This window comes from Callorhinchus milii, unplaced genomic scaffold, assembly GCF_018977255.1.
Source record: "Callorhinchus milii isolate IMCB2004 unplaced genomic scaffold, IMCB_Cmil_1.0 Scaffold3, whole genome shotgun sequence".
Lineage (NCBI taxonomy): Eukaryota > Metazoa > Chordata > Chondrichthyes > Chimaeriformes > Callorhinchidae > Callorhinchus > Callorhinchus milii.
Genome location: NW_024704744.1, coordinates 62,906,585 through 62,932,033, shown reverse-complemented (window position 1 = coordinate 62,932,033; position 25,449 = coordinate 62,906,585). Strand labels below are relative to the sequence as shown.

At 40.8% G+C, this 25,449-nt stretch overlaps 1 protein-coding gene across 3 annotated transcripts; it reads right to left on the bottom strand.

The window, feature by feature from the left end:
- Positions 1 to 1,507: 1,507 nt before the first annotated feature.
- On the bottom strand, positions 1,508 to 25,393 carry ndufaf7 (NADH:ubiquinone oxidoreductase complex assembly factor 7). 3 transcript variants are annotated; one of them, XM_007898463.2, is made up of 11 exons: positions 25,310 to 25,393; positions 23,057 to 23,199; positions 21,443 to 21,618; positions 20,410 to 20,490; positions 18,760 to 18,870; positions 16,614 to 16,827; positions 14,594 to 14,652; positions 12,235 to 12,348; positions 10,465 to 10,608; positions 6,214 to 6,387; positions 1,508 to 3,003 (listed from the first exon to the last, which is right to left on the bottom strand). In XM_007898463.2, the coding sequence occupies exons 2-11, from the start codon at positions 23,124 to 23,126 to the stop codon at positions 2,791 to 2,793; spliced, it is 1,356 nt and encodes a 451-aa protein (XP_007896654.2). In that variant the 5' UTR covers positions 23,127 to 23,199; positions 25,310 to 25,393; the 3' UTR covers positions 1,508 to 2,790. The 3 variants fall into 3 exon arrangements, with proteins under 3 accessions (XP_007896654.2, XP_007896656.2, XP_007896657.2); XM_007898465.2 differs by having other exon boundaries at positions 25,371 to 25,385; XM_007898466.2 differs by lacking the exon at positions 25,310 to 25,393 and adding an exon at positions 25,264 to 25,276.
- Between the last annotated feature and the right edge of the window lie 56 nt (positions 25,394 to 25,449).

Here is a 25,449-nt window from a genome sequence, read left to right as displayed (position 1 = left end):
TTATTCGTGATCCATACATGGACTCTGGTACAGATTATAGAGCAGAACATAACTACAAGCCTTTGTTTTATTAACCTTCTCGAAAAAACAAATTGCAGTTCAATGGTTGAATAATGGAAGGCAAAACTAATGTATTTTGTTTCATTTTTTTTCTGCATTAGCTTGTCCTAAAGTATTTGTTGCGTTTTGTGTGTTTTGCTTCTGTGTGATAAATAATTCAATGGTTGTTTTCTTTTCAAATACACAGCTCTGTGCTGCATAGTCTCAAGATACTGGGGGTGGTTTAAATAAGGGCTCTCCAGTGTCTTTACACTGCACTTTACCTGGTCAGTGTAGTTGCTGTCGTCCATACTTGTTGTGAAATATGATGAAAATTGAGGATCCATAGACTTTTAAACAACAGCACAATAAAGGACCAGTTTATAACTGTTAGTCAAATATTCACAGGCTGTTCCTGAGAATTGTTACATCTTCAGTGTTGCCACTGGCTTGGCAGGAGTCTTGTAGAAAAGTGTTTTTGTATATTTTAGTACTTAGTTCAATAAAACTCTAAAGTGGATTTTCAAGCTGTATCAATTTTATTGTCATAATTACAAGTGTGCATCATGCAGTGCTGTCAATGCCCAGGATACAGATATTTACTATGTGGCATGGAAATATTTTTACAACAAAACACAAACCAAACATTTTTCTCTAGAATTTAGAAACACATGCACTTTAAACGTACCCTTGGGAATGACATCTGGCTGGTAATGGCTAAGTAATGCACTGAGATAGAAAAACAGCCTGCTGCTCGATTTGAATGCTACTCAAGCATATGCGATAAAGGCTTATGTCTAAAAAGCTGCTGTAAGTGAAAGGTGTTCGGGCAGCCTCAATCCAGGAGACAGAGTACATTGGTCCATAACAGACCACTATTTGGTACTACAACAACAAGATTACCTAACCTCCTCTCTGACCTCTCTGCTCACAACGGTGCCCGTTGCCTTCGTTCCACCGGTTCTGGTCTCTTCCTTGTCCCCTGAGTCCTCCGCTCCACCCTCTGCGGCTGTGCCTTCAGCCACTATGCCCCGAGGCTCTGGAACTCCCTTCCTCACTCCCTTTGTTTTGCCCCCTCTCTTCCTATTTTCAGGTCTCGGCTGAAGACCTTTCTTTTCGACCGCATCTTTGATCACCTTCCCTCCCCTCGGTTCGGCCCCAGGATCCATTACTGTGAAGCGCTCTGAGACGCCGTCCGGCGTGGAGGGCTCTATATAAATCCAAGTTGTTGTTATTACATTTGTATAGCGCCATTCACGTTGGGAGGACATCCCAAGGCACTGGACAGTGTACAGTATTTCAGACCCGAGCTGGGGTAGTGGGGGGAAGAAGGGAGGGGAGGGGAAGGGGGGTGACATGGTCAAAGAGGAGGGTTTTGAGGCGGGACTTGAAGGAGGCTAAAGAGTGGGCGAGGCGGAGTGATTGGGGGATGGAATTCCAGAAGTTAGGGGCAGAGTGGCTGAAGGCTCTCCCCCCAAAGGCGTGGGTCGGGGGACGTGGAACAGGCCGGAGCCTACATGACATTGGGCAATCTCACTCAATGAACCCAAGTAGATTGATAAAGTGGAAACTGGACATGAGGAGGTGCTTGCTTCTCTTAGCAAATGGTGAAACAAAGTACATTGTTGCAACTGTGAAGGCGAGCTTCAAATTGCATCTAATGTGTTGTGGGAGAAAGATCTTGTTCAAAATATTGTGTGTATGTAATTTAATATGTCATATCTGTCCATTCTGACTTAGCTTTAAAAGCTATGCTTTTATTTGTTCAAATGATTACCAATGGGTTAAAGTTATTTGCTTCCTTTGGATTGAAAGATGGTGGTAAAAATAGAGGAGCAAAGTGCTATACAAGGAAAACACTGCACTGAGAAGTCTGGCTTTTGTGGAAGGTGACATTAAAAGTACCATCAGCCTACAGAGGTTATACGACCCTGACAACGTGCATGGTTGGTTCACGTGATAGATAACTGAAGCACGTGCACAGTGTTGCCACATAGCCTTATACAGTGGTCTTACTCAATGTCTGTACACAAAGACTTAGACATTCCAACCCTTTTCCAGACTAGAAGAGATGATTGTTAAAACCAGATGGTACCACTCTTCAGGGTCAGGTAAGATCACATGACTCTGATATGAGTATGTGAAATTATAGCAGACAAAGGAAAACTTTCAATTGCTATGATTGGATGTGAAAATGCTGCAGAATTGTCACGGGTCATGGTAAGAAATAATCATTGGTTGTAAAATGCCACATAATCTGTTAAGAAAAAGAATTTGTTTTTATACATTCTTTGGAAGTACCATCTCGGGTGACTTGGGAACCTGATTGGGTGCTTCCCCTTACCGGTAAGCTTGTAATAAAGCTCGTAATAAAACCTGTACTGATTACTGTTCATTATTTGTGTGGTCTATGTTTTTTATTCCACAATAGTTTTTAATGTCAAAAGAGAGAGGAAACATCATTGACCTTTGGGTGAAAAGCCTCGCAAAGGAGAAAAGAGAAATATTTTGAGGCAGAGAGATGAGGAAAAAAGAAAAAAACAAAGTGGAAATGTAAGAGGTGCACATATTCAAAAAAACTATTAGCAATTTTGTGTTCTGATCGGGCACATGCACTTACTTCACGACAAATGTGAAGAATCCTAAACTTGATCACAATAGTTATCACCCACTTCACCTCAAACTTGCAGGTTTGTTTCACTCCAATGAGTATATAGGCAATGAAGTGAATTTAGTTCCAAAACTGCCTTCTCAGAATTGCAGTTCGCTGAACCCTGCCACAGGTGGTGCTGTTGGCACAGGTCTCTCTGTCCTCTTGCCTCGTACTGAAGTTAAGAGTCTCGAGTGAGGCAATAGAGCAAAAAACTGGAACCGTTCTCCCATTCTTTCAGGGTTCATAATCATGTCATATCCATCCAGCAGTTGCTTTTGTGTAATTGGATTATTTGAGTTTCTCAGGAGTACCTGAGGTAGCAGAAAGGAAAAAAAGTGGTTGTTGACAATCTTGTGGATTTAATTAAATCAAATTCCTTGAGACAACACAAAATCTACACATAGATGTTATCCACCTTAACTATGACTGTTGGATATAGCTGTTGATTACTGTTGCAAAGTAGAAATAACTTTGTATTCATTCACAGAACCCTTAAACATTAGCTACTGCACAGAATGTCTATTTTCTATCAGCAATAGAACTATGCAAAAGTGACCAGTTCTGTATGATTTTCTGTACCATCTTTCAACCTACACCTAAAAGGAATAGCAGGAAACCCACTTATGCCACTTTTGAGAGCCATTTCAGGTTTGTAGTGGATAAAACATCCTTGGGAGGAGGTATGCAGGGTCTCTGGAGGTAACGTGTTTGGCAATGGGTCAGCCCTCTGGCGGTCCCAGTAGTCCAGTTTCTGAGGCAGTTGGGTCTACAGTACTCAAGGGCACTACTTGATTAAAGAAAAAGTCCACCAAGCAGATTCTTTGAGCCATTAGATGTTTTCTGGATCGGGACAGCAGTCTGCGTCAAAAAATAAAATACATCTCCTAGGAAGCCCCCTGCAAACCAGCCAGCCTGGCTCATTGGCAATGGTACAAACCTTTGGGACGCTATATAAATGCAATTTGCTGTTGTTGAGTCAGATATAGATAGGCAGCTCTTGTGCATTCGGATCAGAAAGTAATAATAATCCTTGCATTTGATATAGCACCTTATAACGTCTTCAAGATGTCTCAAAGCACTTCACAGGATATACTGTAAAATATGCTGTACTGTTGAGTTCTGATGAAGGGTCGAAGACCCGAAAGGTTAACTCACTTTCCTTTCTCCATAGATGCTGTCTCACCTGCTGAGTGTTCCCAGCAACTTCTGTTTTTTATACTGTGAATGGAATTCACTGGATATTTTGCGAGTGAAATGCAGCAGCCAATTGAGCACAGCAGTGTCCCACAAACAGTCATGGATCAATGACCAAATTATTATTTAAAAAAAAATGTTTTTGAAGGGATTACTACCTCCAGAAAAGTGATCCGCCAATTGACTCATAACTGGGTTCCTACTTACTGGAAAGTAAACAGAGGCATGGGGAGCAAGGAAACTTGCCCAACGTTTCACCCTGCCTGGGAATCAAACCTAGGTCCTCTTGCTTGCGAGGCGAGTGCTCTAACCACTAAGCTACAGAAAACAGCTGTTAGGAACTGCCTTGCCAAGGGCCAAGAAGCAGCTTATGTTAGGCCCTCTTGCCATGAATGATGCTGAGGAACCCAACAACAACAAAATTACATTTATAGAGCGCCTTTCACGTCGGGAGGATGTCCTAAACCCAATGGGAAAGTAGAAAAAAAATTGTCAAACAGAGAGTGTAAGTTTGAATTTTAACAGATATAAAAGCTGCATCTTCATCTTTTATTATTCTGTCCATAAGATGATCCAATGGTAAACGACAGTCTTTATTAAAAATCCAGTAGAGCCCTGGTAATGGTTCCAGAGCCTGAGGGAGTTGTGTAGTGCTGATAAGCTGCAATTGGAGCTTTTATCCATCAACAGTCTGTTACATTTTCCTTTTACAGTTTATGCAACAATTTATCAACCAGGATTTGTGTGTATTTAAAATTCTTATTCACATCTTTTCTAATCCACATTGTATTACATGACTCCTTATTACTGCTTACAATAGAGCACCGTGAACTAAATTTAAAAATCGTTTTAAATCTTGCTTAGTTCAATTCCTATAACAATGTTGAGGTCCAAGGTCTTATATGTTCTATTCTTAATCTACAGAAATGTAACAGCTGGGAGTGGCACAGTTTGAAAACAATTGTAATACCTCAGTCTACAGGGCATATAAGTGAGATAATCCAAGTAAAAGTACTAAATTGAAAAGATTTATGAATTAACTACAAAAAAAACTTCCTATTGTTGTTGACTGACAAATTGAAGCCAGGAATGCTGGAATTAGTTTAGCACAACATTTTTTTCATCTCACTCTGGTAGCCTTCTATGCCTCTCTCATTTAACACATTTCACAAAACCTGATGAGGGAGATGGTTCTGGAACTGTAAGCACGCCAGGGTACGAGTGTTTTTCCATTCTCTGACATATGACTGGGGGTTTTAATTGTATTTTATGATAAAATGGTTTGACACAGTCTCTGATTATCCAACTGACCTATCTTAGAAAAGTTATTCACCCTTAGGTTACTGATTGAACTAACTAACATTGAGTTCCATCACCTATATCAAATAAGACTGTCTCCTAATATTAGACTGGTTTCACAAGGGCAGAAAATATGAGAAAAATGGAACAAAGGCTTGCCAGAATAAATAATCCTTGCATTTGATATAACGCTTTTCACATCTTCTAGACGTCTCAAAGTGCTTCACAAAATATACCGTAAAGTGAATTGACTGTATATTTGTGAGCAAAACGCAGCAGCCAACTGCGCACAGCAGTTGCAATGTTGCAGTGACAGTTTTCTAACGGTACCGGCTAAAAGATACATTAGCAAAAGATTTGCTATGGCAGCATTTTGTACCAAAATCTGATCCCACTCATTCTCTGATAAAAGGCAAATTATTTTCGCTAATCCCACAAATCTCAAAGCCCAGAATTATGTTCATTAAGATAAGTAAATCTGAAAATAATTATGGAATTAGAACCTTTAAAATGCTTCAAGCTACATGAAAGGCATCGTCTAACTAGGTTCATCATGTCCACTCCACATGCCTCAACAACAAATTATGTTTATATAGATTCCTTCACATTTGGAAATGATCTAGGAGAACTGATTTTACAATTCTATGAAATTTGCAGTGTGAATAAAAGCACTTCTGAAACCTCATGGTGATCGTGAAAATGGATTTCCAATGTGATCCAACTGTTCAACCAGATTTATGCTGCACTTTTCAAAAATGATAGTATTTATCATGTAAAGCAAAGTATAAAGATTTTTTATTAAAGTAGTCCACAAACTAAATCTAGCATTAGATTGATGAGGATAAAGAAAACAATTTAGTAAGAAAAGCATACAACTACTACAAACTATACTTGAAAATGTAACATGAGCTGTACTGCAAATGCCCAGCAAATGGGGAGACAGGATTTTCAGACATAAATACCATCAAAATAATTACAAATGTAACTGCATATTAGGCAACAGTACACAACAGCTGTAAATATCCTACCTGAAGTCTCACATCAATACCCATGTTCTTCAGAAATTGCTGCTGTGCAATTGGTCCCAAAGAGGCCACCTTGCTCTCCACCATTCTTTTAAAATAACTGAAATCAACATCTGCCGTCAAGTCTGCGGTTCCCGGTGCCGTCAGGACATCGTGGAGCTTATGGCCACGGAAACTCTACATGAAGTAAAAGGTTAGAAGTTACCATGAATATTAAAGTTTGTTGAATAATGCTACCAACTTCAGAACATGCATGCTCCTCTTTAATAAGCAAACTGTAAAGCAGTTAGTGTTCAGTTGTAACCAAGTCTAGAGTACAAGTTGGGCTTTGCTAATCAGTGTCTAAATTACTATTTGCTGAAAAGATGGCCAGTTAAAAAATGGCTTATGGTTGACGCAGGTAAATATATAAATTATCCCTAATCAAAAATAGCAACACAAATTCAGCTCAGACATGGTGGCATTGAATAACAGTGAATATACCATCTCATTAATCTTTTAAAATTGTGAGTGACACATTATCAATGTCCATTTCAGAAACTAAATCATTAAAAAAAATTTATTGTCTCTATTTTTAAATTGTGTTTCTAAACTTCATATTGTTTGCTCACACAATATACAATTCCCTATCAGAGTCTTCTCCTATGCCTCTAAAATGCCCCTTTTGATGACACCTCCAAAAAGTGCAACGAGGACACAGAAGATGACTCATTCTGTTTATCCCTCCTACTAATAACTTTTTTTTCAAATTAAAACCTTTACTTTGCCTAAGTGTTGCTCTCAGAATAACTCCAAACACCCTGCATCACAAAAATATTCAGCATGTTCTGTACCCACAATTCCCCTATATGACCTACACATCTCACTCATTCCTCTGTGGGCATTAACAAGAGGCCAAGCACTTTATCACAAGAAGGACCCCCTTCCCCCACTCCTACGCAACAACCCACAGCTGGCCCTATAGGTAAGAATAACGGCAGAAGACCCACCTGCCAACGGTGGGGTGAGCGAGGCTGGCCGGAGCCCGCTGAACGGAGGGAGTAGGCAGGATGGTAGGGGGTTAGGAGGTCACAGAGGTAGGGTGGAGTAAGGTCATGGAGGGCTTTGAAGATGAGGACCAGGATCTGTGTGATGGGAAGCCAGGAGAGTCGGGTGAGGATGGGAGTGATAGGGTCACAGAGCTTGGTACGGGAGAGGACACGGGCTGCAAAGTTCTGGATGATCTGCAGCCTATGGAGGGAGAAGTTGGGGAGGCCAACAGGCAGAGAGTTTGTGTAGTCAACTCGATGTTATGAATGCATGTCTGAGTGTTTCGGTGGCCTGCGGTGTGGGACAGCGGTGGAGCCGGGCGATCTTGCGGAGTTGGGGGAAGGCAGAGCAGGTCATGGGACGGATGTGGGGTAGAAAGGATAGTTGACGGTCAAACAAGATGCCAAGGTTCTGGACTGGCTTAGTAAGGTGGAGTGTGCATCCATTGATGGTGATACTATCAGCCCCTGAGGTGTGGCGGCATTACAAAACATTTTGCAAGTTTTTTCTCAAACATCCAGAAATACAGCAGCATTCAAACATCAATAACACTCTCTGAGGCGCGGTCCTTAATGTAAGCAGTCTAAACAACAATTTATTTTTATGTTTATGTTACAACAGTTAACTAGTTTATGGCTGCAAACTTCACCTAGAAAGCTCCATTCCAAATATTTTTCAAACGCAATGTGGCATTGAATCAGCATCAGTGTACAAGAAATTGTGTAGAAAACAACTTACGTCATATCACATCATGTTGATGTCCACAGCATATATACAAAGGCCAACACATAACTTCCAAGAGGTCTCTTGACATTAGGATTTCCAATTCATGTCAGTCATATTATGAAAATTAAGACAGACAATTCCAAAAGGCCAAATGTCAACAGACCTTTTAAAGCCACACAATGATTCTTAATGTATATTAAAATAAAACTTGGGAAGATTAGTTATTGCTATTCATGATTTAATTTTTACCATATTCAAAAGATCATCTTGTTTGGTACTAAAATAATAATAATGCCTTGCATTGAAATACTTATTTTACCAGTGTTCTTTTCTCTGGTTCTAAGGATTAACTCCTTTAGAGACTGAAATGAAATTACTGTCTTCTCAGTTTGAACTGAGACAGTCCTTGGCATCAAAAGTAGGTCATGTTTCTTTTTTAAAAAAAGCCTGTTTGGAAAATGTTTATGAGTGAAATAGCTGTTGAATGACTGTTGAAAAGATTGTTTACAACTAGCCTGGGGGTTCACTGTGTTTATGAAACATTCTGCTATTAAAAGGGGATCAACAGTTCAACAGTCTGCATGTACAAAGGAGGCTGAATTGCTATTTATCCTTCACTTGAAATATCCATTTGACTTATTTTTTAAATTAAAATTCTGCTGCAGTATTTCAGTTATTTATACTGAAGCTCTACAATTTTATGATGATCTATTAATGATTAAGGATGTGCTAATTAACCAAATCAAATAATTGGTCACAATCAATAAGGCCACTATTTAACATGAAATTGCACCAGACATGCATGGACTTAGGAGGGGAAAACTTAGCCTGATTGTTACTAAATGATTCCCAATGAAAAATCCTCATGTGAGAATGCCGGACAAGAGAAGCTACATTAGTTGTGATATCACCCACAGTTATACACTCTGCTAACGTTTACTATCCGAATTCATAACAGAACACCATCCCAATACAAGTGAATTTCCATGTGTCGGTGGATGTATGGAATTCTCAGTTTGGTTTGGATACTCAAGCATGGTGATGGGTTTCTGCATGTGGCAGACATCCAACTGACCAAAACAACTGGCCACTTGAGCAAGATACCGAAGGGTGATATGCACAATACCATGCCAAGGTCAATTAACAGGTCAGTTTCAAGTGGAACATTTTTCTCTCCTACATTTTCTTCCCAGTTTCCTCTCCTGATAGAACAGTGCTCAAACACAAGTCAGAATCTTCAGGGAGAAACGGGGAAAATGCTTACTGGAGAGAGGGAGGGGAAAATAGGAAAAGCTTTTTTTAAAGAGGATAATTAAGTTAATTAACCAATGATTTGACTTGGCATATATAGGTAGGTACAATATTATATGTTTAAAATTCCTTGTTCAAATCTTGCTTTAGAAGATTTCTGATGACGAAGATACAACAGCAAAAATATTAATAATTTTGCCATGATTTACCCAAGGGAAGCTGGCATATAGAACAATTGAAAAAATATAAACTGAATGCACTGAGGCTCACTCAGAGATGTCGGCTTATTACTATGGCATTTACAACATCTACATCAGGTCTATGTACTGCACTGTTTGGATAATATTAATAATAATAATCCTTGCATTTGATATAGCACTTTTCACGTCTTCTAGACGTGTCAAAGCACTTCACAGAATATACTGTAAAGTGAATTGACTATATTTGTGGGCGAAATGCGACAGCCAATTGCGCACAGCAGTGTCCCACAAACAGTCGTGGATCATGGTTTAATGCAGAACAATAATGTTATTAATTGATTATATTATTTATTAATGCGGTGTTCAAAAGGGAGATATCTATTTGGAAAGTAAATGAAATAAGGGGTATAATAGATAGTGGAATAGGATTTTTGTTTACTTTAGGATAGAGGGCCAGGTGGACTGAAGTAGTGTTTTCCACTCCAGTATATTCTGCCCTCCTTCCAAAAAACAATTAAAAAGCACTATTATATTGATAACAAAAACAGAAAACATATAAAGCAAATCATATTAGAATATGAAACATAATAGCACACGAGGTTGAACGTGGAGGCCTGTAGCTCAGTGGTTAGAGCACTTGCCTTGCAAGTGAGACACCTGGATTCAATTCCAGGCAGGGCGAAACCTTGGACAAAGTTTCCATACGCCTAATAATAATCCCTCCAAAACAAAAAAAAAATTGGTCATTTTCAATCCACGACTGTTTGTGGGATACTGCTGTACGCAATTGGCTGCCGTGTTCGCCCACAAATATACAGTCAATTCACCTTACAGTATGTTCTGTGAAGCGCTTTGGGACGTCCTCCCGATGTGAAAAGTGCTATATCAAATGCAAGGATTATTATTATTATTATAACAGGTGATATATTCCAGACATCTAAAGTTTCACATGCCTTTTTATACAATACTGAACCCTGGAAATAGTCAGAAGTGGTGGGATACCTATGAATGCTAATGGCTTCTTACAATCACACTTTGTTAAACGTACTCGGAAGGTGTCTGTCTTTGTTCCATTGTGTCCATAATCAGCTATCAGCGCTGCTCCCCCATCTTCAGTGATTCGGCTGGCCAGTCTTTGGATGATAACCCCAGCCTCAGCACAAATCTCTACGTGGTCCCTTTCTTCATCTCTCTGCGGGTTAAGAAGGATTATTTTTCATACAGAATCATGGAACAAATGTGGAAAATGTTTGTTCAGCTCCTAAAGTGCATAAGATTCTATTATCAAACCACTGTTATGTTCTTCTTTGCTCTGGCTGACGCTTTGATAAATTCCTACCCTAAACTTCTATATTGGAATTTTTTTTAAAAAAAATTGAGAAGGATGAACAACATTTAGAGCACTCGCCTTGCAAGTGAGACGCCTGGAGTCAATTCCAGGCAGGGCGAAACCTTGGGCAAAGTTTCCATACGCCTAATAATAATCCCTCCAAAACAAAAAAAATTGGTCATTTTCAATCCACGACTGTTTGTGGGTTACTGCTGTGCGCAATTGGCTGCCGTGTTTCACCCACAAATATACAGTCAATTCACCTTACAGCATATTCTGTGAAGCGCTTTGAGACGCCTAGAAGACGTGAAAAGTGCTATATCAAAAGCAAGGATTATTATTATTTTTTGATGATCGTCCTCCCGATGTGAAAAGCGCTAAACAAATGTAACTTGTTGTTGTTGTAGCTTGCCACTGTCCCCTAAAGTGTTGTAGAGATTTGACAGAACCATTTTTATGTAATTTCTATAAATTTCAAAAGATTAGATTTTATAACATGAAAGAAATACACAATGTATTTTTTTTAAAACAGCTCATATTCCAGTGTTCGTTGAAAAAGCTTTTTGTTTTACAGTGCAAATGTACCACTGTAGCTCTCAAAGCTTTCACATCTACACATTCTTCAAACAAATTGCAAATTCTATTGATAAACAGTCACAACAACTTGCATTAACATATGGCACATTTGGCACATGATAAGGTCTCAAAGAATTGAATCCTTACCTATAACTCTTCCCTTCCTCTTCCCTCACACATAATTTACATTGGAATATATTGGAGCGGAAAACACTATTTCAGTCTACCATCCTAAAGTAATCAAAAATCCTATTCCACTATCTATTATAACCCTCAATTAATTTCTTCTCCAAATAGATTTTTCCCTTTCAAACACTACATTCATTCTGAACTAAGAGGGCTTGGTAGTCTGTTCCCACATCTCTTCCAATGGCGCTATCATGTCTATGATAATAATACTCCTTGCATTTGATATAGACGTCTCAAAGCGCTTCACAGAATATGCTGTAAAGTGAATTGACTGTATATTTGTGGGTGAAACGCGGAAGCCAATTGCGCACAGCAGTGTCCCACAAACAGTCGTTGATTGAAAATGACCAATTTATTATTGTTTTTTTGTTTTGGAGGGATTATTATTAGGTGTGTGGAGTAAGGAAATTTGCCCAAAATTTCGCCCTGACTGGAATTGAACCGAGGTGTCTCGTTTGGCAAGGTGAGTGCTCTAACCACTGAGCTACAATCTGCTGGTAAATGACCCACAATAGCACAGCTTGATTTCCGCTCTCTTCCTTCAATGTCCTTTCTACACTCCCCGCCACGTTACTTCACACATCTATTCCATGTGATGAAATACAAAGCTCATTTTATAAAGGAACAATCTTTAAAGAACAATCAAAAGGACACTTAATTTTCTTAAAGAAAACAAACACATGGTACATATAATGGTTCAATAATTTTTTCCACCTACTTTACCTGAATCAACGTTTTTGAAGCCAGTGTGGCAGAAGGTGCTAGAACAAACCGCAACTTGTTTGGTACCTTAGGTTCAACATCAATCAGCAACTCACGCCATCCCTTCTGGGTCCTCTGTAAATAAACCAATTACTTTGTACAAACAAAATCTCAATATCCATAGTTTAAAAATCATAGTTGTCATTTTATTATACCTTAGAACTGTTTCTATTGATTTCTAGTGTTATTTGTCTAGAAACTTTTTGCCCCATTGGGCTGCAAGTGCTTCAAAAAGTAATTGCTTTACGATAAAATATCCATCCAAACAAGAGGTAAATGTGCTATGTTAATTATGCATCTCTTCCTATTTTACCCAGGTCCCATCTGTCTGTCCGGGTGGTGTTAAATATCCCTTAGCTCTGTTTGAAAAGAGAAAAGTTTTTGCTAGTGGACAACAGCCCCCCAAATAAAAATGATCATTCACTTCACAGCTGTTCACAAATTGGCTTTCCCGTTCGCCTACAAAATATACTACATTTTATGGTAAACATTGTGAAGTGCTTTGAGACACCCTCCTGATGTGTACATATATATATATTTTACAGACATTTATATAGCGCCCCTCACATAGACTATCGTCCCAGAGCACTTGACAGTGTCGGAGTACGACCCCAAGTTGGGGGGAGGTGACCTGAGGCATGGTCGAAGAGGAAGGTCTTCAGGCGTGACCTGAAGATGGGGGAAGGAGAGGACAAGACGGAGGGATCGAGGAAGAGTGTTCCAGAGTTTCAGGGAAAAAGTGGCTGAAAGTGCGGCCACCGACGGTGGAAAGGAGGAAACAAGGGACATGCAGAAGGCTGTAGCCCGTTGAGCAGAGGTAGCAGGTAGTGGTTTGGGAGGCAAGCAGGTCGGAGAGGTAGGGAGGTGCCAGGGCATGAAGGGATTTGAAATCGAGTGTGAGGATCTTGAAATTGATCCATTTGGCCATATAGGGAGCCAGTGGAGCCTGACTAGAACTGGTGTGATGGGAATATAGAGTTTAGTGCAGGCGAGTAGATCAAATGCAAGGATTTTACATGGCCTTTGGTTTTATCCGGGAAAAAAAAATCTTATTTTTCCTATCGTGCACCATTCCCTAAATATAGGATGCCAAACTTCTAAAAATTCCACTTTGTAACTTATTACAAAGTTGGTAAATAAGATACGATTTGGATCACAATTTGTGCCTCCAACAGAAAACCTTGCTTTGATTGAGGCTGGTGGGGTCAGACATTGGGAAATGGCCAGCACACATCCATGTTTCCACAGCCATTATTAAACTATCCCTGCTGTACCACCTTGGCTACAAGATATAAACTGTTCATCAGTGAGAAATTTGGCTAAATCCTTTAGTTGTTCTACATGACCATCTTACTTAGAGGTAACATTTCAAGTGACAAAAATGTGAAAAAGGAAGGCATGGGGTCTCTTTTGAGCACAATGCAACTCATTTTGAAAGCAATATCCCCCTTTGGGACAACTAAAATTTTAAACTGGAGAACACCTCTCTACCTTCAACAATAACAACAACAGCTTGGATTTATATAGCGCCCTCCACGCCGGATGGCATCTCAGAGCGCGTCGCAGTGATGGATCCCGGGGCTGAGCCAGGGGGAGGGGGAAGCAGGTGACCAAAGACGCGGTCGAAACGAAAGGTCTTCAGCCGAGACCTGAAAATAGGAAGGGAGGGGGCGAGGCGAAGGGAGTGAGGAAGGGAGTTCCAGAGCCTCGGGGCATAGTGGTTGAAGGCACGGCCGCCGATGGTGGAGCGGAGAATTCGGGGGACAAGGAGGAAGCCAGACCCGGTGGAGCTAAGGCAACGGCACTGTTGTAAGGAGAAAGGAGGTCAGAGAGGTAGGGGAGTGGTGGGATTTGAAGACAAGGATGAGGATGAATGTGCTTCACCATGAATGTGCTGGTTTACTCAATATATATCAGTCTGATGTTGTGAAGCAGATACTACAAAAGACCTTGCAACATTTCAACTTATTCTTTCCATGAATACAGTTTACAGTACAGATATCCCTTACATTTGATTAGAAATAAAGGACACTAAATGTAACAAAAATCTAATTACACACAACTGATTCAGGAGTAAGTAAACTACATTCTTTTAATTTATCCCCGTACAAGAATAGCACTGTATATACTCTGCCACCCCAAGAAATCCAGCCTCCATGCTCTGGTTAATAGAACTAAAATGTATATTCCACAGCTGGCTGAAGGAGACAAATTGGAAGTTATGTGAACTAATGTTTAAAAGGAAGTTGAAAGGACATCACAAACATTAACACAGAATCTGTGCTAATTAACAATACAGTACAGGGACTGGTGGTTTTACCTGAAACTTGTGGATTGGAAGGGCATCAAAAAACTCATGTGCAAGATAAAAGCTGAAACCTACAAAAATAGAGGATTGATAGAAGCTGGTAAGTTGATACTTTTTTTTCAAAAACGCTTCTTTCAAAAGTTTGCATCTTGACCATTGTCTTTCTACAAGTTGTACCAATATAAAAATTTCCAAAACCAATACATTGTCTGCACATCTCCATCTATCGCGAATAATTTGCAAAAAAAAATGTTTTGGCAACATTCTACATTTTGAAAGAGAGCCATCTCCAATATAATAATTCTTGGGATTGAAACTTAATCATTGTTTGCACATAATTAACTCGTCCGAGTGTAATTTTTGCCATTGTTTTCTGTTGAAGGCAATGACTCAATTACTTTTCCTGGAGCACCATTTTACAGGTGTCTTCTATTACCTCAACAACAACAACTTGTCATGTATATAGCGCCCTCCACATAGGGTAGCATCTTGGAGCACTTAACAGTGGGTGAGCCTGACTCTGAGCCAATGGGGGTGGGGGAGGTGACTGAAAGCATGGTCGAAAAGCAAAGTTTTCAGGCGGGACTTGAAAAAGGGGAGAGAGGGGGCAAGGTGGCGGGATTGAGGGAGAGTGTTTCAGAGCTTCAGGGCATAGTGGCTAAAAGCCACTACGCCAACTGTGACAATTCATCATTAGTGAGTACTGGCAGGGTATTCAAACATAATGCGGTCCTCACCCACAGCCTCGCTTTCGAGCAGGGTTCACTTCCCCCTAACCTAAGGCTGCTGCAGCCAACGATAGTGTCCCCAAGGTTGTCCCTTCACAGACCAGGATTCAAATCTTTAACTTTATGGTTTGTAAGTCTTAGTTTGCAAGACACCTCAAAAAGAGAAGGGAGAAGGGTGTCCAGGTCAAGAACCTTCCAGACAAATTGGTCATTTGCTTCATTGCTTTGCGCAAATTGCTACCGCAATTTTGTCTACAAAATATAGTCATTGCACTTGAAGGTAATCAGTGCTCTGAGAGTTTTTCTATGTTATAGGTGCTATATCAATATTTTATGGGGAAGAGCAGGGGAATGGGGCTGATTGGGAAGCTATTTCACAGGCATGATGGGCCAAATAGCCTCCTTCTGCGTTGTAATATTCTATGGTTCTATCAAACGCAAGAATTATTATTGTATGGCTACACTGAACAATTATTCACAAAGCTTTTGTGTAAACTTTGATTGTCATTTTCTAAACAAGACTACCCCATACAGAAATACTGGCCAAGCACTAAACCGCATAACCTATAAGCTCTAAAACCTAATTTTAAAGAAACATCATTAGACCTTTGATGATTGCAGTAACATATCTGCAACAAGACAAAATCTCACAGCTGCAATCATTCAATTATTTCAGGGACTACCGAGGATTAAGGCATGTTTTGCAGTTCCAACTGTTTCTATAATTCTACTTTATAATATTTGAGATGCCCTTTACAGGAAATTATTCTTGCAATCTTTTTTTTAATTAAAGTAACATGGGGGGCAGTGGTTGGTAAGTTTTTAATGCAGCTTTTGAAGACAGATAGAGAGAGGGTGAGATGAAGAGATTAAGGGAGGGAGTTCCAGAGTCTGGCAAAGTGATAGAGGGTAGGATGAAAGACATGCAGTGGTGCGATGAGCAGAATTCAAAAAGGAAAAATTGGAGCTTATGGGGTCAAGCTAGGAAGGTCAGTGAGGAAAACAAATTAACTGTCATCTATCACCTGTATCCCTATCATCACTCACCATCTTTCAGGGGATAGGATCAAAAAAAGCAGGGAAATTCATGGAAACAATAAAGGAATGGATGTTTTTTGTTGCTTTTCTTTTGGTTTTTCATTTATTTATATTCTCATTAAAAAATATATGTATTGATGGGGAAAAATAATCCAGACCTTTGAAATTGAAGGGCAGCATAAATATAGGCAGGCAATAAGCAGAACTGGAATGTGTTGGATTAAAATGACATTATTTACTGAAACATTGTGTATGAATAGTCTCACCTTTAGGTACATCTTGCAGATCCCTGTACCAGAAGATTGGAAGACCTGTTTTGGTACTACCTCTTTTATAAACTATATCGCTTGGGTTGTGTGATAAATGCAACTCTCCTTCAGTCAAAAGCTGTGCTTGAACTTCACTCATCTTTGGGCTCACTTCAACCAAATGAACAGAAATCTCAGATTTACTCAGTACAGAACTGAGTTGGCTGAATACCTGAACATAAATCAAAGAAAAGCATATAATGCAAATTAATGTTCTTCAAATGAATACTTTTCTATAGAAAGTAATTTTTTTTGTACAAAGCAAAATGCAAAGCAACACATTTGCATACTAAAGACTGTCACCATAATCCAAACTGCTCTGTCAATGTTATTTGCAAAACCATCTAAAATTCAATGGGGTTGGGTTTTTAGAAATGGAAGATCAGGTTTATTATGTAAACACAGGTAAGATTTGCATTGTCTTCCAAATCCAGATCACACTTTTCTGTATCCTCTTACACCATATCCATATTCAGATTTCCTCACATACACATTAGTCTTAATATATCTAGAATAGAAGTATCAAACTGGTTAGCATATTTTTCATCAATTTCCAATTATGTGCATGTTTCCTTTAATCTCCCTTATTTGACAATTCCTAGCCCCACATTGGGGACTTGACCTTATAATATAGGCTGACATTTCAGTGAGTGTTGAAGGAGCACTGCATTGCTAAAGATGTGTCCTCTGATGAAAAATTAATTCAAGGCCTGGTTGATCAGGTTGGACAGTAAAAACTCAATTACACTATTCAAAAAGAGAAGAGAGTTTCTTTCAGTGCCATGGATAATAATCCTTCAGATTCATTGGGCATTTACTTCATGGCTGTTTGCAGGTTTTCGTGGCTACAAATCGCTAAACAGCTATTTGCCTACAAAAATACTTCCTTTTAATTGACAGTAACCACTTGTGAAGTGCTTTGAGATGTTTCAATGTGATATGGTGCCATAAAAATCTAAATTCTATTTCTATTCTTGAATCTAAAAATTCCAGGCAGGGCGAAACCTTGGGCAAGTTTCCTTACTCCATACGCCTAATAATAATCCCTCCAAAACCAAAACCAATAATAAATAGGTCATTTTCAATCTATGACTGTTTGTGGGACATTGCTGTGCGCAATTGGCTGCCGCGTTCGTCCACAAATATACAGTCAATTCACTTTACACTGTGTTCTGTGAAGCGCTTTGGGACGTCCTCCCGACGTGAAAAGCGCTATATCAAATGCAAGGATTATTATTATTATATAGTTCACATTTTCCAAAGAATGTTATTGAAAACAGAATATTTATTGCACTCCCCTCCTCTTTCTTTGTGCAGATAACAGTATATTAAAATAGTTCTTATACTACTGTGACCCAAGAAAACCTAGAAGTGATAATATTGAAGACTTTTGGATGAGTTAGGAATATGGGAATAGGAAGAGTAGGCCGTTCAACCTTTACAGCATAGATGTATTTAAGGGAAAGCTAGATAGGTACTAGGGAGAAAGGAGTAGAAGGTTATGCTTCAAGGCTTAGTTGAGGAAGGGCAGGAGGAGGCTCATATGGAGCATAAACACCGGCATAGACCGTTTGGGCCAAATGGCCTGTTTCTGTGCTGATTATTCTAATGTATTCTAATGTTTGGCTGATCTGTACTGCAACTAATCCTTTCAATCCCAATGTCCCGCTTTCTCCCCATACCCCTTAATACCCTGACCTACCAAAAATCTATCAACCTCACTTTTGAAGGTGTGGATGGATCCAGCATCCACTGCCTTTTTGGGGAGAGAATTCCAGATTTCTACCACCTTTTGAGTAAAAAAATGCTTCTTGATTTCACTCTTATATGGCCAGAAGTTGCAAGAACTTCTATGGGCCAGCTGGATTCGATCATAGAGATGCTTTCATAAATTCATTATGAAATACACAAAACATCTAGACTATTATGTGAGAGCTGGCATTTGATAGATTCTGGTTTAAATTTTTTATTGAGGTTACTTATGATGTTCCATATATTAAACCTCTTGAGCAGTTCTTATCTATAGCAGTTACAAGAGGACAGAAAATATTGATTAGAAAATGCATGTGTTTAAGCGGTGACTTACAAATGATGGTTAACTTACCTTTATCACATCACTTGTTAAAGTACCTCTGCCAGGCCCAAGTTCAACCAGTTGAAATGTCTTCGGTTTCCCAGCAGCTATCCACTCACTGATGCACCACACTCCTAGTAACTTAGGAAGAAATAATAAAAAAAGTTTCATTTACTGGGTTATAAATTTAATAACAGCATTTGAAACCTAAGTATTCACCAATTGAAAGATTGGTGCAACACAGGTAGACCATTAACAGTATTTTGCACCAAGCTTCTCTCCTCTCAAGTGATTTAACTCTCTTTGTCTTTTATTGGAGTCAGACATCTGTTGTACTCATTCTGCATTGAGCATTGTCCGGTTCTTCAGCAATAGGATATCAGTGCAGCTAAGCCCAAATCTGCACTCACTCTTCATCCACACAAGCATAGTTGAGTAGAGGTGGTTGATTTTCTTCTTCCTTACCCATCATATGCTGAACCCAATGTAGCATCCCTATTATTGCTTTGCCTAATATCAGATAACGTAGCACAAAGTGTGCTAAAACTGTGGACTGAACCTGTCGGATGCTGGTCTTTTTTATAAGAAGTCTGGAATCTAAAAGTGAGAAGCTAATTTTCCATTTATATAGAGCAGGTCAGGCCTCATGTGTGGTACTGTGTTCAGTTGGGCATCCAATCTTCAGATGGATATACAGTACTAACCTTGGAGTGTCAATCAACAGTTCACTAGATTATTACCTGAGATGAAGCGCTTAGCTATAAGAAGAGGCTGGGTAGACTGGTGTTATATTCCCTTAGAACAAAGAAGGTTAAGGCTAATTTCACTGAGGCATTTAAAATAATGAAAGAAATTCACAGGTTAGATAATGGACAACTCTTCCCTTTGGTAAAAGGTTCCATTACAAAGGGGGATAGCTTTAAAATTGGAGCCAAGACAGATAGTACTAAGGTCAGGAAGGAGTTGTGAAGTTATGGATTACTTTGGCAGAGAAAAAGGATAGACTTGGGTAGTAGTCATGAACAACAACAACAGCTTGGATTTATATAGTGCCCTCCACGCCGGACGGTGTCTCAGAGCGCTTTACAGTAACGGATCCCGGGTATGAAGTAATGAAGGGGTATGGCAAAATGGTGAGGGTTTGGGATTGAAAGATTTGCCAAGATCTAATTAATAAACTGATGGAATATATTCAACTGGTGAATGGCCTCCTCCTATTCCCGATTTCCTATGTCCATATACAACATTTTCTGATCTATACGGATTAGCTACTTACAATATATACACCACATGTATTTACTAAAATGATACTGAGGATGAGTGGCTTGACCTATGAGCAAAGATCGGAGGAAATCTCCTATTTTCACTGGAACAGAGAAGACTGAGACTTGATATTGATCTTTAAAATGACGTGAAGTTTAGATAAGAATCAATAGGGAGAAATTATTTTCAGATTGGTGAGCTAATGAGTCCATTTCCAATGTAAATAGAACTGAATGAGTTGCTCTTTAAAAGAGCTATCACTCACACAGTTGGCTGAATAGCCTTTACATGTGCAATAAATGTGTATGGTTCTAACATACCCATGAATCAAATGTGAGTGGGAGGAGACAGGTTAGTTTGCAGGTTCTAACAAAACCATGATCAATTTTCTTAAACCAGGTAAAAAAAATATTTTACCTCTCCGAAGATTTGACTGATCTCAGGTGATGTAATAAAATCTCCTTGTGCTCCTAGTACATCATTGTGGCAATAGTAACCCTGCAAGAGATCACACAAATTAGCTGCGTTATACCTTTGAAAAAAGGAGTTTGTTAAGTTACATAAGTTACAGGACGTGGAGTCCTGTAGCTCAGTGGTTAGAGCACTCGCTTTGCAAGTGAGAGACCTGAGTTCAATTCCAGGCAGGGCAAAACCTTGGGCAAGTTTCCTTACTCCACACGCTTAATAATCCCTCCAAAACCAAAAACAATAATAAATTAGTCATTTTCAATCTACGACTGTTTGTGGGACATTGCTGTGCACAATTGGCTGCCGTGTTCGCCCACAAATATACAGTCAATTCACTTTACAGTGTGTTCTGTGAAGCGCTTTGGGACGTCCTCCCGACGTGAAAAGCGCTATATCAAATGCAAGGATTATTATTATTATAATGTTTTCAGATGTTTAAAATGACTGTATCAATTTTCACTTCATTGATATTTGTGTGATATTGCTATGTGTAAATTAGCTGCCAAATTCATATAAGTTTTGGGTCAGCCATGTGTCTGACACAAGCAGAAAGCCATCACCATGCTTAAGAGTATCAAAACCAAACCTACTATCATGGCCACTCCCTCCACTCAGCAAACATTAGACTGCTTCATGTCCCTCACCCGATCTGCCCCATCGGTGGATGAGTTTTCAGCCGTACTCCCCCAACCTCTGGAGCTCCATCCTGGAGTCCCTCTGGCTTACTCCCTCTTTCCTCACCTGCAAAAACCTCCTTCAGACCTGCTTTTTCACCACTCTTTTGGTCATTCCCCCACCCCCCAGTTCACACTCCCAGTGAGCTGATTGAAGCACTTTGAATTCCTCCTGATGTGAAAGGCATTTTATAAATGTAAATTATAAAATTAAATTTACTAGCAGGAAAATGGAACTTTCTTCAAGTAATCATTTTAAATTCAAACTTGATTTAAACTTAAACCCAATTTTCACTGTTGTTACATACCGTAGCAGGATTAGTTAAAACCTCTCTCATATATTCTGCTGTTGAGATGGGACCTGTTGATTTTATTTTTGAAATGAGATGCTTTAACACTGATGTATCAGGATCATTTTCTTTTAGATTTTCTGCTGTGCTGGAGCATGGCCTTCTCCATCCACTTGTAAACCATCTCCCAAATACTGCAACATAATGGAAGAGAAACGTTAAATGTTCCCCTCTTGTGCAAAACATTTATTTCAATGAGACAACAATGTAAGCCTGGAACCTGATAGGGAAAACACCTATTTTTCCTTTGTGAGATACATGCATGTTAAAATAGGCAAATGTCAATTTGGGGATAAAGGAGGATGGAATCTAAAGCTGGAGATCACGCACAACTGAGGAGGGAGGGGGTAGAATTAAGGTGTTGACCAACCTTAAGTGAGACAACTAAAGTTCCAGGAAATGAGAAGCATTGAGGGTTATTAAGTAATGAGATAGATGAGGAAGGAAAGAATCTATTGGGAAGTTTGATGGGTAGCTAAATAATAATAATATAGACTTAATATAGCAAATACAACATCAAAACATCTCAAAGCTCTTCATAGGTAATGTCAAATGTTGTCACAGTCGAGGTTGATTCTCGAGTGCAGTACTGGGGCAGTGAGTACTGTTCAAGAAACCATTCTTCGAATGAGACATGAAACCAAGATCCCACCTATCTGATATAGTTGGAAACACACTTGCTCCTGAGTCTGAAGTTGTGGGGTTAAACTGCATGATGATATTTCCAGCTCAATGAATAGGCTCAAACTAATGCAGTACTGGGAGAGAACTGCACTGTCGGATGTCCTGTCCTATCCCTTCGGGTGAGACATTAAACTGAGGTCTGCCTGTTCAGGTGAATATTAAAGATCGCAGGCCATTATTTGAAAAGGGTGCTTCTCACAATGTTACTTCATGCTGTCTATGGAACACGACTACGCGAAGTTGGTTGCCTTGTTTGCCTACAAAACCACGGTCACTACATATGACAATAACTACCTGTTATTGTTGCTTTGAGATGCATTCACATTATAGATGCTATATCGCATGTACAAATAATTATTTTACAGTGTTTTTGTAAGCAAACTTGTGAACAAATTTGCACACATCAAGGTCCATTGATAAATGATCAATTTATCAATCTAACCACATCTACACATAGAAATTTCCCTGTCTCTGAAACAAAATGCACACCCTCTTCATGGAATGACACACCCATCTTGCCTAATTCCGAAGAGTAGTAAGCACAGGTTGACGAAAAATAACACTTGGGGTCCCCAGTGGGTGGTTTTGGGGTACTCCTGGAGCTTAACCAGCTCAGATTGCATAACTTGCCATTGAGAGAACTTTCTGGCAAACTTCTTGTCCAGCTAAGACCACCATTACCCATGAGAACTTTGGCTTGCAGTGTTAAAAGGAGCTAAGTGGGAAGAATCCCTGCCCCCGGTGACTGGCCTGCTCTTCCAAGTCCTGTCCATAAATTTAACATCCAATTGAAGGGATGAATGGCCTCCTGTCTGGAAACATTGCTGTTGGCACTGTGCCAGAAGTCAGTTAGTTCATCAATTAAACAAAATTCTTCTTTTTTTTTACCTGAAGGTCCTGTTCTAGGAAGATTGTGGCAAATTTGCCCCCAAAAACGTGGATATCGTAAAAGCCTCATGAATTTGTCTCTTAAGACATCTCTTAAATTTAATAAACAACAGGAGTCGCCCACAGAGAGAGTCCAGGGTAATCTGAAGACACCAAAGGCAAATAGTCATGAACTATCTGGACAAAGAGTCAGGACACACCCAGCACACACACACACACACAGTCATGACATACCCAGCGCACACACACAGTCAGGACATACCCAGCACACACACACAGTCATGACATACCCAGCACACACACACACACACAGTCAGGACACACCCAGCACACACACACACAGTCAGGACACACCCAGCACACACACACACAGTCAGGACACACCCAGCACACACACACAGTCAGGACACACCCAGCACACACACACAGTCAGGACACACCCAGCACACACACACACACACAGTCAGGACATACCCAGCACACACACACAGTCAGGACACACCCAGCACACACACACAGTCAGGACATACCCAGCACACACACACAGTCAGGACACACCCAGCACACACACACACACACAGTCAGGACACACCCAGCACACACACACACAGTCAGGACACACCCAGCACACACACACAGTCAGGACACACCCAGCACACACACACACACACAGTCAGGACACACCCAGCACACACACACACACACAGTCAGGACATACCCAGCACACACACACAGTCAGGACACACCAGCACACACACACAGTCAGGACATACCCAGCACACACACACAGTCAGGACACACCCAGCACACACACACAGTCAGGACACACCCAGCACACACACACAGTCAGGACACACCCAGCACACACACACACACACAGTCAGGACACACTCAGCACACACACACAGTCAGGACATACCCAGCACACACACACACACAGTCAGGACACACCCAGCACACACACACAGTCAGGACACACCCAGCACACACACACAGTCAGGACATACCCAGCACACACACACAGTCAGGACACACCCAGCACACACACACAGTCAGGACACACCCAGCACACACACACACACACAGTCATGACATACCCAGCACACACACACAGTCATGACATACCCAGCGCACACACACAGTCATGACATACCCAGCACACACACACACACACAGTCAGGACACACCCAGCACACACACACACACACAGTCAGGACACACCCAGCACACACACACAGTCAGGACACACCCAGCACACACACACACAGTCAGGACACACCCAGCACACACACACACAGTCAGGACACACCCAGCACACACACACACAGTCAGGACACACCCAGCGCACACACACACAGTCAGGACATACCCAGCGCACACACACATAGTCATGACATACCCAGCACACACACACAGTCAGGACATACCCAGCACACACACACAGTCAGGACACACCCAGCACACACACACACACACAGTCAGGACATACCCAGCACACACACACACACAGTCAGGACACACCCAGCACACACACACAGTCAGGACACACCCAGCACACACACACACAGTCAGGACACACCCAGCACACACACACCAGTCAGGACATACCCAGCACACACACACAGTCAGGACACACCCAGCACACACACACAGTCAGGACACACCCAGCACACACACACACACACAGTCAGGACATACCCAGCACACACACACAGTCAGGACACACCCAGCACACACACACAGTCAGGACACACCCAGCACACACACACACACACAGTCAGGACATACCCAGCACACACACACACAGTCAGGACACACCCAGCACACACACACAGTCAGGACATACCCAGCACACACACACAGTCAGGACACACCCAGCACACACACACAGTCAGGACACACCCAGCACACACACAACACACAGTCAGGACATACCCAGCACACACACACACAGTCAGGACACACCCAGCACACACACACAGTCAGGACATACCCAGCACACACACACAGTCAGGACACACCCAGCACACACACACAGTCAGGACACACCCAGCACACACACACACACACAGTCAGGACACACCCAGCACACACACACAGTCAGGACACATCCAGCACACACACACACACACAGTCAGGACACACCCAGCACACACACACAGTCAGGACACATCCAGCACACACACACACACACAGTCAGGACACACCCAGCACACACACACAGTCAGACATATCCTGGTCTCTGTCACTCACAGACGGGGCAGACGCGGGTCTCTCTCTGTTACAGTGAAGCGGCAGTTGCCGAGTTTCTGACCTGCGACCCTCCAACCCGTCAGAGGTCCTATTGGTTGAGTAAAGAAATATTCCTTTAACGTTTTTTTTTTAAAAAAAAT

What these genes read in the sequence shown, in the direction of transcription:
- ndufaf7 (XM_007898463.2), bottom strand. Translation starts at nt 23,126, where the DNA reads ATGAGGCTTTTACGATATCCACGTTTTTGGGGGCAAATTTGCCACAAT. An exon ending in TTCCAATCCACAAGTTTCAG is followed by an intron (nt 12,349 to 14,593) that starts GTAAAACCACCA and finishes GTTTATTTACAG; the next exon opens with AGGACCCAGAAGGGATGGCG. An exon ending in CAAAGACAGACACCTTCCGA is followed by an intron (nt 6,388 to 10,464) that starts GTACGTTTAACA and finishes TACTTCATGTAG; the next exon opens with AGTTTCCGTGGCCATAAGCT.